This window comes from Coloeus monedula (genome assembly GCF_965178545.1).
Source record: "Coloeus monedula genome assembly, chromosome: 3".
Taxonomy (NCBI): domain Eukaryota; kingdom Metazoa; phylum Chordata; class Aves; order Passeriformes; family Corvidae; genus Coloeus; species Coloeus monedula.
This window is the reverse complement of record NC_138783.1, coordinates 79,814,665-79,830,456: the sequence shown is the minus strand read 5'-3', so window position 1 is coordinate 79,830,456 and position 15,792 is coordinate 79,814,665. Positions and strand designations below refer to the sequence as shown.

The following is a 15,792-nucleotide window of genomic DNA, read 5'->3' as shown; positions in this document are numbered from 1 at the left end:
ACCTGAGAAATATTTTCAAAGCATGCAGATCCTACCTGAACTTATGGCTCCCATAACTTCACCTGTTTAATGTTTCCAGAGTAAAGGAAGTCCAGAGAGGCACACTGGGTAGCATCAGTCTCCCAGAACCCTTTGCATGGACAAGTCTGGCTACATGACAGCTGCCTGTGCTAAGGAGGGAGATGTGGGCACCACACATGAATGAGAGCTGCAGCCTTTCCTACCAGCTCCTGACATCTGATCCTCCACTGCACTATGGGCTCCAACATTCCAGCACAGAAACCCTGCTTCTCTCTACCCTACTGATCCCACAAATGGCCCACATCACCCACTCCACACCTCAGTAATCCAAGAACACACCTCAATATGTGATGGGCTGAAGAGGGTCTTCACTCCCAGCTCCCTGCTGATACAAGCATTAAAATGATCTTATCAGGATCTGTATTTAGCATAATGCTCGCGCAGAGTGGAGCCAAAGGATGGCAATTAACGTTGACCTGCATGGCAAAGCACCCAAGCTATTTTTACCTCATTTATTATGACCTATTTTCATGGTAGAGACAAAAAGTTGGAGCTAAATACAGAAGGTGACTCATATATCCCCTGTTCAAGATTTCAAGCATAATTCTGTAGGAAAGTTGAGTTATTGACTACTCCTCAGTCTTCTTCCACAGTAAATATTATTGGTAAAAATTGTATTATTTTTTGGCTGAGCCATTTTTTTAACTACTTTTGTATTCTTGGTAAAAAAATCAAATTTCTTCTAACCACATTATGAAGAAGATATTGTAACAGACATCATAACATATCTTCAAAGGCTGAAGACTAGTAAAGGGAGGTTTTAATGTTTATCTTATTCACACAGTTTGGCTTATTTTACAATATATGAACATTAAAGTGCTTCCCACCATTTTGGGGCCTTTTGGTCATTCAGACCTCCTTGTGATTCAAGGCTGTAGTTCAACTTTTCCAATGAGTAAGTATAGTAAGGCACAAATTACTGGCAGGAAACCCTTTAGCTTGTTCATGATAAAACAGAAACAAAATAGAAAAGCTACAGCACAGAAGTGATTTCTTTGCAAAACATACTTCCCCATTAAGACCACCATATAACCCTTTTTCTCAGCTACAGACCAAGGTATTTGAAGAAAAGTGATGACTAAACAAAAGGAGAGTATTCAGTAAGCATAAAATAAAAGCAAAGAGGAAATTTTAAAAGGTCTTGTTACTTATACAGCAAGTCTTCAAGGTCATTTAACTCTGAAAAAGAGACATTTTAATATCTTAATTCTCTAGCAAAACAACTGCATTACTTTTTTTACTAACTGTACACACTGCCTTCTGTTTCATGCACATTTGTTTTTTAAAGTCTCAGTCATACAACTGTGCCTTCTTAGACTATACCACTGAACTTACTGAATCAACTTCTATTCATTACTTTGATAAATCAAGAGGGGTTTCTTTAAAGCATCAGTCACTGTAAGACCTCCTTTGTGAAGTTACTTCATTACCCTCCTTGTCTGTCCTAAGAGAGCAATCATACCACCACTCTATTTTGCAAAAGGCTACAACAGGCAGAGTCTCTCTGCACACTAACAATGTCTCCAACTGCTCTGAAGAATTATTCATCCATTTTTCTTCCTTCTTCCTCCACTGCAATCAAATAATTAACTGCCCTACCAATTCAGGGAGAGGGAAGAGATACATAGAACATCACTGGAATGGAAGCAGTTCATTCTGTGATGAAGGAGAATATCACTTATATGAAAGGATATCAGATCCTTAAAACAAAAATATAGCAATCTATGCTTGTAGCAGAACTTCTACAGATAGGAGACAACTGATGTTTCTAGGATGCAATGACTCCTTTAAGCTTGTTTCCCTTCAGATCAAATGACATAGGCACTGCAGTAAGCCAATTTGCAAACAATAGCTGAAATGATAACTTGTACAGAATTGTTTGGCACAGACTTCTACAATTAGATGCAGGATTTCCTTTTAAATTCCAAAGGGACTTCCACATCCCTGTCTTTCTTTACTACAGTTGAACATGAGGAACAAACAAGGTGTTCCTAACTCCGGAAAGAGGAAGAGAAGAGGGGAAAAAAAAAACCCCAAGTTGCCAGTAAAGACAAAAAGAAAACTTGATCATGCCCACATGGACTGAAAATAACTTTCAAGGGTCAACTACTAAGCTAAAAAGGAGGCTCCTATTCCCACATAGGAAAGAGGGCATTTTTTATTCTCGTGAAATAATTTAATCATAAGACTTTTAGAACACTCCCAAAAAATGGAATGCTGTGCAAAGAAACTCGTTGCTGTTGTGTCTTATTTTGATAAAGACATATCAGACGAATAAAACAACAAAATCAGGAAGTGGGTGGCTTAAAAAACACAGAGTTGCTTGATTTCTAATATCAGTTTCTATCCTTGTGCTACATAAAAAAGCAAAAAGAATGGTAAATGTTGTTTCCAGTCTTTCTTCTATTCCTCCACTAGGTGTCTTCTAATTCTTCAGTTTTTCAGGGTAAATTCAGACCACTCACAGTAAGAAAGTCTTTGCTTACAACTCATTCTCAGAATTGTATCTTAATGTACAAACAGAAATGCAAAGGGGAGACCTGTATGAAATGTAACTATTCGAGCAATAACAGGATTTGCAGTTCCACAACTACAGGAACAATTGCAGCTTCCCTGCTACGTGGCATGCCTCACAGCTTCCATGCCTCTCCTTCCATAGGAGAGACAAAGTGGCTTTCACTCTTTATAATCAGTTTTCCTGAAAACCTGGCTAAGTAGCACAGCTGTATAAAGGAATGAACCCATCATACCTGTTTTCTGCTGTTCCAAAATGTGTTGCTATGCTTGCTAAAGATCTGCAGATGGCAGCATTGATGCAGTAATTAATCCTCACCACAGCAGAGGTCAAAACCATTTCACCAAACTGTTTCTTATTAGAGGTCAAACCCCATTTTCCAATGTAAGAGATCTTAGCACCAGGCAGTAGAAGCATTGGGCCAGGAACCGTCTGGCAGTAAAGAGAAGCCAGATCCAGGATCACTGCTACAAGACACTGTGCCAATCACTCGCTCAACAGCTGTGACAGGTTAGGCCCCATCATCTTGAAAATAAACGATGTCATCTAGACAGTAATGAGTGCTGGGAGCCATTGGCCACTGGTATAGTTCTTATGGTTGCCTCCATACGCCATCAAATTCGAAAGTAGAAGGAATACAGAGATGTCCAACATCCTGCCACCTTTACTGCCTTTTCTTCTCTCACTGCTGCTTGTTCAAAACAAGCTTTGCACTCCCTCTCATTTCTGCTGTTTGGGTAAGTGATATGAATTCGGTGGCCCACATCATCACACAACACAGGGCTCTGTTACAAGCAAATGAAGGCAATGTCCCAGATGTTCCAGGACAAAAATAAAAAAGCACTGACAGGCAGTATGATTTGTAGGCAAAGGATGAAAGTGGCAGAGAACACAGAGTACACAAGTCCCTGTCCAGTTTCACTGGTCCATCCTATCTTAAAGCCACCTTTACCAACACAATGTCTACATAAGGAAAACAGCTGCTTAAATTACTGAACTTCAAATTTATGCCCTGACTTACTCTCCTAGGCCTCTTGTAGTGATAAAGCTCAGGATTTTCAGCTCCTTCCCTTTAAAGTGCATATGTGTGTGTGTGTGTGTGTGTGTGTGTAGAATAGATACAATTTTTGTAGTTGATCAGCTGGTTGAGTCCTCTGACTGGACCCGGCTCCATACCGAAAAGACAGCGACTCTGAAACCACCTGCTTGCAGCCAGCTCTGCTGTCCACCTGAGCCAGCTCAGAGCACCAGCTGGCCTTGTCCCAGTGCTCCGATGCACCGAGCATGCTCACGCTCAGCCGCTCTTTCATTTCCCTCCAAGGACAGTGCTGAGCCTACACACCAAGGAAACCTGCCCAGCAGAGTTCCTAACCAACCAGATTCACTGCTGTGCAGCAGGCACCGGGCTGCTTTGTCCCAGTCTGGATTATGCCAGCCCCTTTATCATCCTGATGCTCCCTCTCGTGTCACCTCAACTCCACCACAGCACACCAAGTTTCACAGCCCCAAAAACACTGCTGCTTGTTCATCTGTGCCAGGGACAGGTGGCACAGGCAGAACAGCATTAGAAGACTGTCACTTCAGCAAAGCAAGCTACTTCCCAGGGCTGGGCAAAACACAGTAAGGCACCCTTGAATTTGAAGTGCTTACTCTAATTCACACAGCCCACTCTCACTTCAGGTACTTTCGATAAAACACTTCACTGGTCTGCTAAAGCCTATGTAGCAATCTTTAATTGTTTAATTTCTGATAACATATACTCGGCCTAGTAACTGAGAGAGCTTGTCCAAACTCCTGAACTCTGGAGGAGTCAAAACAACTCTCCCAATTTCTGCACTTTATTTCATCAAAGGAATCTGAGTACATGCAGCTCCAAATAAAGACATTTCGTTTGAAACATTAACTCTATTCCTGGGAGGTATATCAAGTTTCAGAACAATACTTCTATGCACCTGAGACCTTTAAGAGCAGTTTAATAGTAAGAACATCACATACCACATACATAGTAAGGAAAGAGTATTGAAAACACTCTCCTGGACACTTCCAAAATAGAACAACTAACTCATTTTGTAGTTCCTGACAATGCAGATTTAAAAAAAGAAAATAAAAAACTTGAGTATTCATGCAGGTTTTAATAAACTATGAAATATCTGTCATGAAAAATGTGTACTTGAATTAAAAAAGCTGCTTCCCAACAAAAACGTAACACAGGAAGGCAGAACAGACCCAACAGTTTAAGAAATCCATGAGCTAATATTAGACTATGGACATGCTGAGATTGCTGGTGTGTAAAAGACCACTGTCTCTAGTCCACTACCCCATTATCATAGACATCTCAGAGATGCCACTTTCATTTTAATTAATTCCTGAAGTATTTTTTCTTTCAAATGCTGACAGTGATAAATAGATGAACTACAGGCCAGATGCACTGTCTATTTTTAGGCTATTTAGTGACAGGGTGTGTCCTGGCTGTACAAGAGAAGGTGCAGGGGGGAGGGGGGAAGGGCGTAGGGGTGGAAAAAAACCCCAAATGAACCCCGGAGAAACATGGAATATTCAATTTTTTTTTTTAAAGGGAGAATACAGGAGCTCCTTCCTCAAACCATACCATGTTCTAGCAAAACAGGGAAGAGAAAGCAAAATGTGATAGTAAATAAGACATGTCAGGTACAGCTAACTAGGCTGCAGTTCTCTTAAGCTGCTCTCTTTCACATTCCTTCAGCTCTGCTGCACATTGCATTTATACCCACTCAGACAGAGGACTGGGAGAGGAGGGACAGATATGCCATGACACAGCCTCTGAGTAACACACACATGGAAAAACCAGAAACAACCACAATAACTTTATGCATTTAGTGCCATGACAACTTTTAACCAGTAGTTTATTCTTAAACATTCACTATGGTGAACACAAGACGGGAATAAAAAATGAAGCCAGTCTTCATCAAGGCTGAGAACAGTAACCCAAAACTGCATGTGAACTCACCCACAACAGCAAACCAGTAAGTTAACAAACGGACATGGGAGAGTTGCTTCCTGCACCACTGGTGCAGTGAACCATGCAAGAAGCTTCAGTGCTTTATTTTCAATAGATCCAAAAGGTGGAAAGTTTGAAAGGAGAAGAACATGAGCTCAAGCCTGCTCCCTACCAAACTGAGGCAGAGGGTAATCCTTCTGTCTCACTGTGTGCAGAACTTCTCTGTATCAGCTGGACAAAGCTTACATTACACAGTAAGTGAACAAGCAAAACATACTTTTCTGTACCATGACTAAACCGCTGAAAGACCCAGCAGTACATTAATTCTGCAAAAGCAACAGCATGAAGGCAATCTCTTCAGTGCTGCACTTTGAGGTTGTTGCAAGTGATCAAACCCATTTCTTCTGAGGCTTACTGCCAGTTAGTGAAGGCACCATAATAGACCACTTGCACTCTGCCTTATCCTCAGACAGGAAATACATTGGCTTAGCTTTAAACTACTTAAAACCAGCTTTAGCACAACAGAATGCAACTAAAATTACCTTGTCTACTGCTCGAACTTTAGAATACCAAAAGAGGACCCCGGACGGAAGTGGGTATTTAATTCAGTAAAAGATGGAGCAGAGGAAGTACTCACCCATCTGAGGGAAACCAGTGCAAGGCACTCATTTCTAGCTGATAAAATAGCAAAGGAAAGAAAAATACAGCCAGGTGCTTCCTACAGCAGAAACCAAAGCAACAGGGCAATGCAACACAGCAGAGCAGCCCACTGCCTCTTGCAAACCACAGGCAGTGCAACTTTTGATTTGGGTGTTCACCTCCATATGCTTATCACCCTGCAGCGGCAGCCAGCCTGAGCACCTAGACAAGGAGTATGCAATTGCTGGTAGAGCAAACATCTCTTTTCAGCCTACTGCTGCCAGACAGAGCTATCCCTCCACACCTAGGGGGAAGGCCTGCCAGCCTACAAGCAGCAGAGAGGTTTGGCTGCCTCTTCTCCACCAGGAAGGCTGTGAAAAGCCTGAGTGAAAGCAGAACACAGACCAACATGTCTATGCTGCAGCAAACCAGATGAGTGGCTAACCTGCCAGCATACTCAACTGGGCCGCTGTTATCCACCTGTCTAAACAGCGGGACTTGATTGCAGCTGCCCTCACAAGGCATGACCTCCCCTGCAGGGTCAGAACACCAGCCACCCACCAGACAAAATGAGACACAGCTATAAAAGGTCACACTTCCCACCCTCCCTGAAGAACACAACAAGCCAAGAGACAACTCACAGCATATGGCTTCTCTGAGCCCAAGCTCAACATCTGCCTGCTTTCCATTTAAACCCAGAATCACTTTTGTACTTCCTCTTTAGCTAAGGGAGGCATTGACCATCCACTTGCCTGTTTTGGTATATTCACAGTGCAGTTCAGCCTGGAAGGTGCCTGACACTTCTGTATTTTTTCCCAAAACAAAGTACTCTTGCCTAGGAGAGTTCAAAAGTCCAGTTCTTCTCTTCCAAAAGATATACATATGGCACTGAATTTCACTGAACAGCTGAAAACAGTGCTTTGTTCTGCTGTAGCATGCTCTAGAGTTGCTTTACTAATGATAAAGCCACTGAAGAGTTTTCAACACTGCTTAGTCCTTTCAAGATAATCCTTAATCCTAAAATATTAAGCACTTTTAAATAGATTTATATTTCTACAGGGTGGTCAGGGTAAGATTTGCAGCTCATTGCATTTAAGAGGCCTTTGGAATGATCACAAAAAAACAAGTTTCGTATTAGTTCACCTAAACAGGAAAAAACCAAATATTTAAAGGTAATCTACACACCAAAAATCATAGCCAGGTCCTTCCCTGTGATTACTTTACCTATCACACTGACCTATGCAGACACCTACACGCTAACACAAACACATTTAGCTGAGCTAAACTACATGACTCCAGGAGAGAGGGGCTTTTTTTCACCGAAGTTATCTTGAGCACTAAATGAGGATCACCTACCTACATTAGTTTTACAGTCAGTGAAGAAAGATGTTCCCACAAACAAACCTCATTCTGGCTATTTCTGGACTGCAGGACTTTGTTGCTTCTGGCACCAAGTGCACATCCTGGCAAATTCTTGATGACATGTCAGGTGGAGACTGAAATGTAACTGCTCCCCTGCTCAACATAGAGCTCTCTGCTTCCACGTCCCAAAGACTGCCAGTCAGAGACCTGAAGCAGCAAGTACTCTACAGAGAATATGGAATGAGCTCCTTCTCTGAATGGCTTTTCTAAAGGGTGGATCTTTTTTCAAGTCGACAAAGAGGAAACATAGGAAGTTAGTCTTCTTCACCTATATTCCTTTGTGAATGCTCCCATCCCACCTAAGATATCTGTTGCAGTGACACAGCTGAGAGATTTTACTCCATTTTTATACAGGCTAAAACCTCTCTTCATACAGCATTTTTCAGCAAAGCTCTTGAATAAGCATGTTATTTTTTTAGACAGCAAATAATATATAGAAATATTGCTCCTGTGTTAATAAAATGTTGTAAGTACAGGCATAAACAAAGTTGTGTATTCAAGTGAATCAAACTTCTCATTTCAAATGCAGTGAATTTCTGTCACTTTCAGACTGACTACTATCCAAGGCAATATAAATAAAATGGGGATTTCCACAAAAAGTCCACCAGACTATGCTCTACTGAAAATACATTTACATTGTGCTTATTAGAAACTTATGCACAACCAAGATGTGTATTCTTGCAGATATCTTTTTATGGAAACCTTAACCTAAAACATGCTTTCATTATACCGCAAACACTTAAAAGTGTGTTTTAAAAAGATATGTAGTACAACAGCCCAGCCTGACCACACTGGAAATATTTAAAAAGTTTGACTGTTGGAAGGTAATAGAAATACCAGTTCACAGACACTGCACCTATGTGAAACCTTAACTTTTAAGTATGACCAATAAAATAGCTCAGAACTAGCGAGATTACGTCATTGTTTCCTGCCTGTGAAGAGGAGCTATTTTAGTTAAGTGAAGCTGAGCAAAGAAGAGGAAGTCTAAATCTTCTACAGATTTGGGGCCATGAAAGAAGCATCTCTGAAGAAACTCTGTAGTGTACAGAAGGTGAGTAACAATCCCTTATGTTGTGCTAACAAAGTAACTTGGATGTTTATACATGTTGTTAAGAGACTTTGTTGTTCAGAAGCTAAACATGGGAATTAACTCTAGAACTAATGAAAAGATATTTAATTCTTTAGTGCACTTTCAAAACATCAGCATCATTCTATACATAACATTTAAAGAAAAATGATTGCATTTGTAAAAGCATAGTACCATAAATACTGTTGTTTAGGATTTTAAAAATATGCAATAAATGAAAACATTGGTAAGTACATTTAATACTAAAAGAAAAATGTTTGTTTTCATGAAACTAAAACCAGGAGAAGAGTGTTGCTTGGTCTCTCTCTGCTTCACTGAAAGTCATGTTCTCCTTGGGGAAATGCAAGCAAACACAAGGGACAGGCAAAGTAAAAAGGGGGATTGGGAACAGAGCTACACGCATGGTCCTTTAAATGGAACCACTGTTACCTAACTTGCAGTAAGAATCTGGAGGAAAAGATTTAATTGTGATTTTGCTGTGAAAGTCTTGTTCTTGTACACGACACCTAGCTGGCCGTCCCAATTCACATCAGACATTCAGAATGTCAGTTATCATTACAAAATTAAAAGATTGATATAACATACAAACACAGAGGAATCATTCAGAATTAACACAGACAAGCCTTCCAGAAACCAGTGACTCTAGGGGCTCTTCAGCAAGTGCTTTAATCAATACCAGTAAGTAAACGTTATCATTATGAAAAATGGCAACTAGGGCAAAAACCATCCACCCAGAGACACCCAAAGATCTGCTTGGACTGACCTGGGAGGTTCCAACCTGAGCTCTATGCAGACAAGTACAGATGAAAAAGCAAAATATCTCCAATTGTGTATAAATGCATACAGGTAACTCATGCTTTTTTAAAATCTCAGTATTTCTTACCTACATAAATGTTACATTTTAGGTTCTTAAAAATTAACTGGCATGCATTTAAGCTCACAAAGTTGGGAAACAACCCACTGTTGCTTTGACACAAATAAGAGTCTCCAACAACCAACCAGAAAAAAAACCCAAACAAACCCAACAAAGCCTTTTTGTTACAGCAGGTCCATTCTCTGATATATCTCAAAACTGTCACAAACTTGAAATAACCAGCAAATAAGGCATGGAACCCCTGGTTTTCCTGAAAGAAGATCACACCAGATTCAGCTTCCTCTCTTCCCATCAACATCAGCCTACTGGTTATTTCGAAAACATGACCTGACCAGAAACAATTACAGTCACTGCAAGTCCAAAGGAGAGAAATGCAAAATCAAAACTAAAATCCGTGATGTTTCTTAATATTCAAGTGAATTCTCCTACCTCTTTTATACATCACTACTCAATTCACCTGCTAAATCACTCAGGATATGGAGCTTGGTAGTCCTGTACGATGTCATACACAATCACTAGCAAGAGAGAAAAAGAAAACAGAACTAAAGAGAAAAAAACCCACTTACAATGTGCAAGGGCAAGGGCAGGGGGGAGGTGTGTATTAAGCAACATTTGGACAATTTTGTGCAACAGTAGTGAAAGTGGAACAGTGTGCCAGATAACATTTGAACTATGCTGCTAGCATGTGCTCAAAATTTTTAAGCATATGCCATCTAACTTTCAATAAGGTTTGCTAGCATTCTTTAATTCTTTCGTTCTTCTTATTTTTAGAGTTCTTCACACAATGAGGAATTTTAGAGGCATTTATACAGATGCCCTCCAAACCTCTTTTTTGCATTACATGCATTGCTTTTCCCATACAAAACATAAATTCTATTGTATGTTCTAATGTCCTCATCTGAGCAGAAAACACCTTTTTTTGTCTTGTACAGCTGAAAAAACGACCTTGAAGTTAAGGGTTAGATATTTCTATGCACAACTTTTTTATATATTTGTAAACTGGAGAATTGTAAGAAAATTAGAAGCCCAAATTTCATATTTCAAGGCAGATACTAACGTATATAAAGATTTAACAGGTCATATTTAAGTTAGTTATTCTATGGGCACTCTTCTCAAAAGCAGCTGGTATTTGCCAGTGCCAAACCAGGATGCCAGATTAATAAACACTGGTTCATACCCCTATGCATTCCTATAGCACTGAGAAAGTGCTATAACATTACAGGGTAACATTACAGAGAAAGCATTAACCAGATGGGCAGTAACAATAAACCTTTTTTTAATGCATTCTTCACTTCTGGAGATAAAAACTCACAGAAACTATGCACCCTTCTGCTCTTGAGAACAGTTCTGGTGGCTAATCCGATACTGCAGAAGTTCCTTGGCTGTTTGTCACAAGTGGGAAGATCAGACAAACAACTAACTTGTTCCTCCTCCTCTTCACAAAGCTGCCCCAGGACTGGGTAAAAGGCCAGACAAGAGGAACCCTCCCACATAAAGTCATGAAACTGTGACCACAGCCAGAGCCAGGAAAGTGCTAGGGGTCAGGGTTAAACAAAGCACTCATGCAAACACAAGGTAAGGTCTGCCATCCTCACAGGCTCCAGGGATCCTCTCCTTCAGCTCTCATCACCTCAGCCTGCACAGTGATGTTTCAGATGTCCAGCTCCTATGACCAAGAAGCTGGAAGAAGGAACACAACTGTGCTCTGGGGCAGCTGCCTAGCAGCCAGGAACTTCTCCCCTGAACAAATACTGTTCCCATATGGCCTGGCTGGAGACTGTGCTGCTTCCCATCTTTTTACTTTTTTAAACAGGAAGTCTATTAATCTATTCATTTCATTCATATGTTGAGTGGGTGGTTCTAATGCACTGGGATTAAACACTGTATTAGAAGCTATGTAGCTAGTAAACCAGTTTTTTAGTGTCTTACGAGTAAGCACCTGTTCTTTTGGGAATTAAGTAGCTCCTACACAAATAAAATGCAAAATCAATACTCTTTGCATATCCAAATATCACTCCATGCCATGCTCACTTGTTTCTATTCATAACTAGCTTTAGTAAAGAATTTTTTAACAGGAACAACTTGGAAGAAATATTTTCTTTAGAAAGTAGCTCTCACAGCTCAAATAGAACTGTTTCAATCTAATAATCAGTGACTGACACACAATTGAAGTGTCAATCTTGACTTTTTGATTCCTTATATAAAAAAGCGCCTTAAGTAATCACAATATTTTATTAAAACATGCTTATGAATACTATTTTCACAAGTCTGACAATATATATTTCCCTCAGAGGATGATAATGTATCTGCAGTCAGAAAAAGCAACAAAGCTAGCACATTTCAGAGCTAAACAATACAGTCTCATCACTAAACACCATCGTAAAACAATCTTCTTGTTTGTTTTTAAAGATAAATTTTATTTGACTGAGAATAACTTCCCATATTTTATCTAATTTTAGGGTATTTATGGAGTGCAAATACTATTCCTAAATTCAATTAAATTATGATGCCTGAAAATCCCCACCCAGAAGAATACAGGATTGCATCACTGGTCTTCTACAGTTTTGTGTTCACAGTGGGATTGTTGGTGAATGCCACTGCACTATGGGTGTTCAGCTGCACTACCAAGAAGAGAACCACCATAACTGTATATATGATGAATGTCGCATTACTTGACCTATTTTTTATGTTTTCCTTGCCTTTTCGGATAATCTACCATGGGACAGAAACATGGTCTTTTGGAGATACATTCTGTCGGATCATCAGTGCTTTCACTGTATTTTATCCAGCCATTGCTCTGTGGCTGCTCACTTTTATCAGCGTAGACAGATTTATGGCTATTGTCCAGCCCAAACATGTCAAAGAACTAAAAAATACAAAAAAAGCTGTGCTGGCTTGCACTGGAATCTGGATAATGACCCTCTCAACAACGTCCCCACTGCTGTTTTTACGATCTGATCCAGACCAAGCCTCAAATTTTACCACCTGCGTGAAAATGCTTGATATCATCCATTTAAAGGAAGTAAATGCATTGAACTTTTGTCGCTTGATTTTTTTCTTTTTGATCCCCTTGTTTATCATGATGGGGTGTTACCTAGTCATTATTTACAATTTTATTCACGGCAAGACTTCCAAATTGAAACCTAAGGCCAAGGAGAGATCCATAAGAATTATAGTTACTTTGATTGCTCAGGTACTCATCTGCTTTGTACCCTTCCACATTTGCTTTGCCTTCCTGATGTTGCAAGATGAAAATACAATTTACAATCCCTGGGCAGCCTTTACCACCTTTCTCATGAATCTCAGTACCTGCTTGGATGTTATACTGTACTACATTGTTTCCAAACAATTCCAGGCAAGAGTCATCAGTGTAATCCTTTATCGCAATTACCTTCGAAGTGTGCGCAGGAAAAGTTTTCGAACTGGAAGTGTAAGATCACTCAATAATATGAACAGTGAAATGATATAAAAAGAGAAAAAATGTCAGGGGACTTCTACAACGTAAACAAGTGATTTCTTTTCCAAATTCTAGCACTTGGTTACACAGAAGAATTTTCTATAACCAAAAGTAACAGATGTATTTGTTCCACTGTAATTATGACAGAAGCAGAATAATAATTGCACCTCTTTTTTACTTGCTCAACATCTTTTATTGTTTCACCTGAAATGAACTAAAACCTAGCATCAGTGTTAAACTTTCCAATGCTTTTATCACCTCAAAAGACTGTGAATGTTGTTAGACGTGAAAGTGACTATTAATATAATAAAGTAGACAACACCGAAGAATTATGATGCAACGTATATATTAATTTTTTATATTTGCATAATCAAATGCTCCTGAAACTACTGTATATCCCACACTTCTAAAATTAACTTCATTCTCTCAAGATCAATGTCATCATGACTTAATGAGAAGGCATATGTAGGGAAAATTCATACTGCACTTAATTAAAAACTTCTTTGATGCAGATTTCTTTGTAACTGACTACATTCTGCAGTCAAAAAAATACCATCAAAGGGTACAATGGTCAAAGAGTTCATTACCTTACCTGTGGGTATGATGTGCACATTTATTACACCTAACTTTTGCACAAAGTATCTTTTTAAACATATGAAGATATTAATTTCTCCAGACACATTGGCAGCCTATGTCCTAGCAACAAACTCCAGGTAACAAACATGATGAGTAACTGCAGTAGCTATTCAAGCTTTCAACTCCTTTTGAATACTCACACACTACAAAAAAATGTATCTTTATAGTATCAAACACATGTTTTTTGTCCACTGTAAATCAGTCTCTAGATACTTTCAACAGACGCTCTGCAACAGTAGAAACACAAAAATGTCTAATATGGTGTTTAATATTAAAAATGTTACTCCAAGAGCTTTTATTATTACCTCAGAGTGCGCAACACATGGAAACTCAAGTCTCTATGATCTCACCTGCCAGAAGCTTAACCACAAGGGTTGCAAGCTCTATGGTTCTACTGTAGCATGCACATCTTTCATGAAGTGCAGAAATTTCAAACATAGGTTATGCAAAAGTGAACCACTGAACACCTTTAAAGCTGTAAGAACTGCAGCTGCAAGCACAAAATGGAGTAACAAGCTCTAGCACTCAATTTTTGAAAAACATACAAAATACCAGTATGAAATGCATATGCATTTTAAAAGTGAACATAAAGCATAGGACTGGCAGTTCTGTTGCCTTTCTGATTTAGGACAGAAATCAGCACAACCTGATTCTAGCTTTTACAAATTGAACGGATCCAAAGAATTTAGACTGAACAAATATAGCAATAATTTGTGCACTGCAGGGCATGTTGCAATCATGTTAATAGAGCAAATGGGACTAACATATTGGAAACTAATCATTATATGGATAAATTCTAAATTAAACACAAGTCATAGCTAAGAAATAAATGTTTTAAATTATAATAGTTGTGCCAAGAACCTTTACACTTTGGTTCAAAAGAGGATTAAATTTAATTTGAAGTGTTACATGAAGAAAGGTTTTCTAAAATAAAATTTTCAGAAAACAATCCCTTGAAACTATATCTAAAATGACCAATTCATTAGAAGCTACTTACAAACCAGAAGGCAAGCTGTTGATGGTGATGCCAAACATATACTGAGTGATTTCTACAAGGAGAAGATCAAACAAAGCTGAGAGCATCCAAGCGCCCAATAAAAAAGACTGGAAAAAAAAGGTTAATTTGAATCAATTCAACAGTTTGAAAAGAAGGTTTTAATAAACCCCTAAATATAAGAAAAAATAAGAAAACCTCTACACTAGTTCAATTAAGACTAATTGAATCTTTAACACAATGTAATTCTAGGTCTACTTGTCTAAATACTGAAGAATGAAGTGTAAGATTGTTTCCAAAATTAAATTCCCTGGGTCTGATACCTTACAACTGATATAGCTGCAAACAATAATTAGAATAATCCACTGACTGCAAGATATTATCAATATAAATTTAGATTTATGAAAACCAAATTATCTTTAAAACCCTTTAACATACATATCTATGCAACATGCTAGAAATAAAACTGCAGTATTCATCTAAGAGTACAGGACTAAACTGTACAGAAAAGTTTCTATTAAAAAAACCCCTTGAAACTGGAACTTACTGAAAATTTTCTGCTGCCATATCTTCTTTCAAATATTCTAAAGTTGTAAATGAGCAGACTGCTGCAGAATGTGTCTTTCAAATCAAGACATATTGTTCTTCCACATACAAGTCTCCAAATCTGGAAGGTTAATGATCATCATGTTAAGCCTATCTTCCTTCAAGGAAACTCTTTACAGAATTTGTGCTCAGAGGGAATGCAATACTGGAGTCAGATAACAGAAATGCAGCATAGTTAAGGAAGGAAATACAGAGAGTAGAATGTTATGGAGCGTTCAAGAAGTCTCTTTAAAACTAAAATATTTTCAAGGCAGATGTCTAACTGTTAAAATAAACTCAAATGCACTTTCATGTTCTTTTACATTTACAAATAAAAATGTAAATCACAACCCTAGTGAATTTAGAATTATAAAAAATATTTTTGAAGCAACCTCTAGATACAAACTAGTACAGTGTAACTGTTCTAAGAAAGTCTAATCTGACCAGCTTGCTCAGGGCCATGTCAAGGTAAGTCTTGAACACCTCTAAGGATGGAAACTGCTCCTCTGTTCCATCAGTCTCACA

General features: G+C 38.8%; 2 protein-coding genes across 2 annotated transcripts in view; one reads left to right on the top strand and one right to left on the bottom strand.

Annotated features, from left to right (window-relative positions):
• Positions 1–15,792, bottom strand: part of UBAC2 (UBA domain containing 2) — an 89,770-nt gene that overhangs the window by 61,932 nt on the left and 12,046 nt on the right. The window contains exons 3-4 of the mRNA XM_082278188.1: positions 15,230–15,349; positions 14,686–14,792 (exon numbers count right to left, since the gene is read on the bottom strand). Coding sequence (XP_082134314.1) covers positions 14,686–14,792; positions 15,230–15,349 — 227 coding nt within the window. The remainder of the gene's footprint in view (positions 1–14,685; positions 14,793–15,229; positions 15,350–15,792) is intronic.
• Positions 8,641–13,064, top strand: GPR18 (G protein-coupled receptor 18; the record flags this gene model as incomplete). The annotated part of the gene is made up of 2 exons (XM_082278497.1): positions 8,641–8,685; positions 12,055–13,064. The coding sequence occupies exon 2, from the start codon at positions 12,099–12,101 to the stop codon at positions 13,062–13,064; it is 966 nt and encodes a 321-aa protein (XP_082134623.1). The 5' UTR covers positions 8,641–8,685; positions 12,055–12,098.